The 7,500-nt window shown below is 44.4% G+C and overlaps 1 protein-coding gene across 4 annotated transcripts in view; it reads left to right on the top strand.

Moving 5' to 3' along the window:
• Positions 1-6,147, top strand: part of LOC122246654 (uncharacterized) — a 28,341-nt gene extending 22,194 nt beyond the window's left edge. For all 4 annotated transcript variants that reach the window (XM_086552671.1, XM_086552672.1, XM_043005349.2 and 1 more), the window contains exon 2: positions 1-6,147. This exon is cut by the window's left edge. In XM_086552671.1, coding sequence (XP_086408797.1) covers positions 1-2,895 — 2,895 coding nt within the window. In that variant the 3' untranslated portion in view covers positions 2,896-6,147.
• Positions 6,148-7,500: the final 1,353 nt, after the last annotated feature.

Here is a 7,500-nt window from a genome sequence, read left to right as displayed (position 1 = left end):
AAGCTCTTGCGGGCGAAGTCCATGCCGTCCTTGAACGTCGAGAACGAGATCCCCGGCCGTTCGTTCCGGCCCATGTCGCCGTCCTCCATTAACTCCTCGGTGAGCAGCAGGTCAGCCTCGCCCTTGCCGATGGTGATGAGCAGGGTCGTGAATCCCCGCTTCGACCGGAACACAGTGACGCCTCCGCCCAGCCCGGCGTTCAGCAGTCCTCCTCCTCAACGCCGTAAATTGGAGAGAACCACCTCTGACGGCGCCCTGCTCATCAAGCGCAGGCAGAAGCGGAGCGGCTTCGAGAGCGAGTTCCCCTCTGGAGGCACGCCCTCAGTCCGAGCCCTCAAGAGTGTGTTCGACACCAAGGCAAAGAAAGCGGTCACCGACAACAGGACTCCTTCGTCGCCCAAGGGGAATTCGCCAGTCACATCGCCGACGACGACAGAGGTGGCTGCTGTTGGCCAGGTTTTGAAGAAAGAACCTGGGGAGGCAAAGCACCAAAAGATGTTCGTCCGTCATGGGAGTCTCGACAATTATGAGAAAGCGGAAGAGAAAAGGACTATTTCTAAGCTCCAAGACATTAGGACGCCGCAAACCTCAGTCAAAAAGCTTCTGAGGCATTTTGAGCAGCCCAATACGTTTGAAGAGGAGACAACAACAATTTGCCAAACTAATAAACCACCAAGAGACCCAGTACAAGTGAACATCATTGTAGAAGAAAAGAACCCAGGCCGTGATGTGCAGTCCGAACCGAAACCCAGAGCTCACGTCGCTGTGACGAAACAACGATCAAAGAGCGAACCAGAGCTTACAGCCAAGCGTCCAAGCATCCTTGCAAGTCCTGTGTCAGTGAAAAGACTCAAGATGCAGTTTGAGAGTCAGGGAGTAAAAGAAACATTTGCATCGCCTGCCCTCTTGCCCCCGCGCAGAGAAGCCGCAAAGCTGAGAAAACAGTTTGCTGTACGTCAGATGAGCTCAGATTCCGAGGACGATGTCTTCCAAATGGATCTTCCTTTTGCAGGGAAGAAGCCAGAACCAATGGTGCTTGAAACAACAGAAGCTAGTTCAGTCACTCCCTCTGTGAGTAACTTGAGACTGCGATTTGAAAAGGCCTCATCTGCCCAGTCTTTCTCGAAGACTGTTGGGAGGGATGACATTGCCGTCAGACGGTTCCAGAAGTCAACAACACTGGATTTACTGACGCCTTTTGAGAACATGGAGCAGAACAAAGAGGAACCATCGGAAAAGCCTGCTCGTCCCTCCGTATCCGAGATCAACTCGCAGAACACAGTCAAGAACCTCTTACAACAGTTTCAGGCTCACACACCCGATCAGCCCTTGGAAGAGAAGGCAACCAAGTTCTCTTTCGACGCAAGGGAGTCAACACAGTTAAGGGAAGTTTCAAGTTTTGAAGTAAAGTCATATGTTAAATCTTACGAGGCCTCTAACAGTCCGCAGACGCGGCATAATCATGATGTAGAAGCGAGTGAATTTACAAGACATGCCCAGTCTCCTCAACGTGAGGTATTTAGGCAGGATAAGTCTCCTGTTCAAAGACGCAAGAGTTCAAGTAGTTCAAATGACAGTAGTTCCGACAACGACGAACCCGAAGACTCCATCCACATTGCCAGAATGGGAAACAGTGAAAGAGACTTACAAATCGAGAATTACTGGAGAGCGAAAAAGGAAGAAATAAAGGAGAACAGAACAGAAAACCTAAATGAGAGAAATCACAGTTACAAAGACAGTGTAGACTCCGACAGATTAGAAAACGAAAAACTTCTTTCGAAACAACGATTGGCAAAGACATCAGACAGCGAGAGTGAAGAGGAAGACCAAAGTACATCGGAGGAAGACCAAAGTGCATCAGAGGAAGAGGAAGCAAAAGGACAAAATGTTGATATCATAGAGGAAATCGCGTACATAGAGACACTCGTCAAGAAAGCCCAGGCGGCGCCACCAACAACTAACAAGACAGAGGACTCCCACAGTAAAATTGACGACCTTATAACCGACTTCGAGAGGAGCCAGAAACAAGAAAGTCGTGTGAGAAGCAGTTCGGTTCTCTCAGAAGACCTCGGAATATTAGAGTCCTCGCATGGCAAAGTAGGACATCTCATCGACAAATTCGCCAACGTGCGTCCTAGCGCTGACACCAGCAGCAGCGAAGACGAGGGAGAAGGTGAGGGAATGAAGAGCAGTTCCACGCGCTCGGAAGGCTCGGCGCTTGACACTTCCCACGGCAAAGTAGGACATCTCATCGACAAGTTTGCTTATGTCCGTGACGTGCATTCGGACAGCTCGAGCCAAGAAGACGAAGACAGAGACAAAGTGGACGAGCAGGTGACAGAGCGAAGGGAATCGGACATCAGTTCACTCATTGATAAGTTCGCTAAAATCAACAACCCCCGCGTCAAGAGCACATCCACATCGTCCGACTCTGACGCAGAGAAGCCTCCCTCGGCCGAGAAGGAGAAGCCTCCCGTGCCGACGATCTCGACCAAGAACATCCCCGGGAAAGTGCGGACCCTGAACCCAGACGAGCTTCAGTTCTTCGGCATGGGGGGTTCCAGTGAGCCTTTCGTGCGCAGCCAGAGCCTCAGGGTGAAGAAGGCCAACCCACAGCCCTTCTATCCCCGCGGTGGCTCTCTGAGGGTGAAGAAGAACGAGCCCCTGCCGGTGATCCCTGCCGCGAAGAAGCTGCCGAGGAACTGCCGGAACCTGAAGCCCGACGAGCTTCGCTTCTTCGACATGGGCAACAACAACAACGTGTACAGCAACCTGACGTCGAAGTCAAACTCGCGGAGCTCGTCCTGCGCCTCGATTCCCGCGACGGAGAAGGAAGACGCCTTTAATAACAACAACAACAACAAATCGCCAACGGACGTCCCGTTTTTTCAGTAGCTAGCCAGGGTGTCTGCAAGCCCCCCCTACCCACCGGAGATGGCCGGGCCCCTGGCGATGACGATGATGACAACGTATTTATTGACGATGACGTGCTTTGTGACGATTCAGTCTCGGACTCGGGCTCTGATGCAAGCATTCTGAGGGACTTCCATGATGAGGAGGACGAGCTTCGTGATTCGCTTCTTCGGATCGTTGTAGATGAGCCTACTTCGCCAGCAAGAATGCAGTTAAGTAGTCACAAGAATGAAGATTCTTACGGTTCTTTGGATATTGATGAAGTTCTTGAGGAAATAATGATGGAGGAGTCCATGGATGATAGGCTTGAGTTGCTACCATTGCAATCAGAAATTCACAGTGATTCGGCGTATAGCGAGGTCGTTTGCGAAGATTTTGATGAGTTATCCATGAAGGAAATCGCCCTCCCAGTGACAGAAAATGGAGCAAATGATGATACTACAGAAAACGTTGGTGGTATTGATCTGGTTGTCGAAGAGGTAACTATGCTAAACGAAAAAATAAGGCTTAAACCTGAACTAAGCCTAAATTACACGACTTTCATTGAGAAAAACTACCAACCAGATGAATTTGAGAAACAACCAAGCAATGGCAGATTAGATGGAAGCAAAGAGAAATGCAACACAGCAAGCAGTGTTCAAAATCAACAGGTGCGATATGATCACGAAATGTACGATTTTGTTCAAACAGAAGCGTTGACGGAGGAGAAACAATTTATGCATTATGACGAGGTGTCGGATAAACAGATATGTGTCCAAGAAATTTCATCCGGGGATAAGAAGGCCGGAAATAAGAACGAAGAAAATACAGAAGAGAACTGGCCAAGTAATAGAATGACAGAACACGAATGCCTCCGTACCACAGAAAACGGTTCTCTTATCGATTCCTGTAATGAAGGGGTATCTCTGGAATTCTCAGAGGCGCGACTTCAGACAACCAAACTCCCGAAAGAAGAGATGAAAAAAGACGAGAAGATGGCCGATGGAACTCGAGAAACACACGAAACGGAAAAGGCAAATCCCGAGATCATATTCGAAAAATTGGAAAGCAATGTTGCTAAAAACGACTCGCAAGTTCTTGCCGAAATGAAAGACGGAGATAGTGTCAGCAGCGGGGAGTCATATGAACTAGAAGATATGACACCGTCGACTGAAAACGAACGCCTTCCGGTGGCAGAGGAGGAAATAAGCAACATACTGCAACCGGACGGAGATGTCGAGCGCGCAAAAAACTCCGAACAAATGCATTCCACTTTGCAACAAGTCTTGGGCGAGGCATCGATCGGACAAGATATTGAGACCATAACCGAGTCGCTGATGCCCCAGGAGGACGAAAGAGTAAGAGGAGAAGAACGAGAAATAGAAGAAGAAAGGGGAGAAATGGAAAGGGGAAGAGAAGAAAGGGGAGGAATGGAAAAAGAAAGAGAAATAGGAGAAAGAGGAGAAACAGAAAGAGAAAGCGGAGAAAAGGGAGAAAGAGAAAGCGGAGAAAAGGGAGAAAGAGAAAGCGGAGAAAAAGGAGAAAGAGAAACCGGAGAAAAAGGAGGAAGAGAAAGTGGAGGAAAATTCTCAGAGAGCGAATCCTCAGAGAGTGACTCCGAAACAGAAGGAGAAATAACAAGAGAGGAAAGAGAAGCAGAAAGAAAGGGAGAGCGAGCCACAAGCCACGACAACAAAGAACCAGAGCCTCTTCTCCAGCCTTTCGTCGGCCCTTCAGAGTGTGTGAGCGAACCATTTGTAGCACGCGAAGGAGGAGCAGGAGGAGCAGGAGGAGAATTGGCTCTCAACACCGAGTCCTTGGGAGATCTCCATATCTCAGGGGACGCCGCGAAGCTATCGCCTCAGCCTCCTCCTCCACCTCAGTCTCCTACTCCTCCTCCTCCTCCTCTCCTGACGGGGAAGAAGGTAAAGAAGGTGCGATTCCCCGACGATGGGAACCTCACCACGCACTACGCCCCGGAAGTAGGAGAGATGGAAGGGGATGACGAAAGGGGGAATGAAGAAGGGGAGCGAATAGAAAAGGAAGAAGAGGAAAGGAGAAAAGAAGAAGAAGAAGAAGAGGTAATTGTCAGTAGTGACGAGGGAGAACGGAAGAAAGTGGCAGCCCGGGGAGGTCTGTCAATCCGAGGCGTCCATGATATTTTGAGCGAAGAGGAATTCGTCCACTTCTGTTTTCTGGCTTCTGCTTTATCCGTCGTTATGTATTTTATCACGGTTTGGTTCACGTAAGTAAGTAGGAATGGATATTCACAGCTTGCAAAGTAGGTCCCTTGAATGTCCTTCATTATAGATAAGTGTCATAAAAAAAACGTAATGCTGAACCCTTAGTTAGTCTTCGCAGCCCGTTTTTATTACGCGTGTTTGTGTTTGTATCTTTGTGACAGAAATGTTTGTTTGTGATTGAATAAGCGAGTGATAGTTCGAGTGTCTTGAATCAGGAGTCCTAGAATAAAAGAATTGGGTTATGACAAGGAGACTGAAAGTAATTTAATAGTAATTATTTGATAACATTTAAGATATCAGGAATCGTGATTGAAAAAAAAAATATATATATATACTTTTGTGAATATCAAGCAACATATTATTCCAGTGACATCATCAGTGTATGTAAATTATGCCTCAGACAACTGGTCAGGAACTGGTTTGCTTTGCATATAAAGTGTCCTTATGGGGCAATATAATGCTACTTCAACTGTCGTCCAATCTGGCGAAATGAGCTGTCTGACGGCTTTAATAAGGTCTGGTGTCATAAGTGTTTTTTTACGATTATTACGATTATTATCATTATGACCATTATCACCATCTATCTTTTTTTTTCCCGATTATCAGTATTGTTTTATTGTATTCAACCAACAAGAAGTCAGCAGCTAACTATGCATGATTACTATGCTAATCAGGTTTCTGTATATATATATATTTTTTTTTTTAATGTACTGTATTTATTTTCTCGAAGTGAAAATGAATCCGTGTAATATGATATTGGAACTGTATCCTTTATGTATATATATATAATTATATTGGTGTGAATGACACGTTTCTGTCGTGTGATAGATTTCTTTTCAAGGCTTTTTTATGTAGATATATTTTTATTTTGTAAGGAGTTGATAATATTGTTTGACTAGATAATAATTTCTTAATATTTTACCATGTATGATTACTTTTGTAATTTTTACTGAAACCAGTGGTGCAGATTTCATGGATGTGTGAATCTGTGCAAAATAAATCGTTATACATGGACAATACTTTCTGTTTCATCCTAAGATATTCGGTGCACTGAATTACTAACTTTGATATTTTGCAGGACTTAGATGACCAATCCTGATCATTGAAAAAAACAAAACAAGAAAACAAACGTAACATTGAAATAACAGTGAAGAATATAATTTTGATCTTATCAACAGAGGTTACAAACACCCACCTCCAAAGTTGGTGTGTGCAATACCTAGAGTTAACGAAGAGAGAGAAAAAAAATGGTAAAATAAAAATCTAGAATCTCCACTGTTAAAATACATCATTAACTGATACTCAAAATTGTAAAAGGCACTCCAAGTTTCCTTTTATAATCTAATAAACGGGAAACATTTGAAAGGTTAAAATGTTACTCCGTAAAGGTCAACTATTTAAGCTCATCCTTTATTTTTTAAAAATCAGGATTTATAACAGCATAGCACAGGATATGAGACAGTAACCATCTTTTTATCATATTTATTATTGTTATTCTTTTATACTATCTCGTGTTCTTTTCATTCGCACAAAACTTCTAAAGATTCCATTTAGTTCATCCGTAAGCAATAGGCTTGTTTAGTATTGATATTCTTAGAGTGAAACCAATCTTGCATTTTAAAACTGAGAGCGCACCGAGGAGAGCAACATAAACTAGTTACGGAATTAAAAGATGGAAAGTAATTTGTGCAATATCGACGGCAGTGCAATATTTACCACTACTGATTGATTTAAACAACCCTATCCTCTCTCTCTCTCTCTCTCTCTCTCTCTCTCTCTCTCTCTCTCTCTCTCTCTCTCTCTCTCTCTCTCTCTCTCTCTCTCTCTCTCTCTCTCTCTCTCTCTTTCGCTGTCTATCTGTCTCTCGGTCTTTCTCTCTTTCTCTCGCTCGCTCTCTTTCTCTCTCTAGTTTTCTTTTCTCTGTGTGTCTGTCTATCTATCTCTTTCTCTTTCTCTTCCTCTTTTTCTCTCTCTCTTTTTCTCTCTCCCTCTCTCCTCTATTTCTCCAAATCATGGTAATCATTACCTGTGAAGTTCGTTCAAGTTTTGAATCGTTAAAGAATTGGGAAAAGTTAGAAGCGTACTTCAGTCTTCCATAGTTCTTAGAAAGATTATTATTCTAAAATTCTTTTATATTTTTTCCCTATGATAATTCTAGTATTCTAAATTAAAATCTACGATTCTTATACGGGAGGAGCCTCCGCCAGACCTAATTGGTATGAAAACTGGATCTTGAGAGAGTCAGCCTTGTTGCCATGGTGCACAGTATCAAGTGGAAGACATGACAAACAGACATGCAACGAACTGAGCATATGGTGCGCAGAATGTCGTTTGCATTATTTTTTATTTTTTTTTTTTATTTTTT

Source organism: Penaeus japonicus, unplaced genomic scaffold, assembly GCF_977035675.1.
Source record: "Penaeus japonicus unplaced genomic scaffold, GWHDUDI00000001_assembly GWHDUDI00000027, whole genome shotgun sequence".
Classification (NCBI taxonomy): Eukaryota; Metazoa; Arthropoda; class Malacostraca; order Decapoda; family Penaeidae; genus Penaeus; species Penaeus japonicus.
The sequence above is the reverse complement of the archived record's forward strand: the minus strand, read 5'-3'. Positions and strand labels throughout refer to the sequence as shown.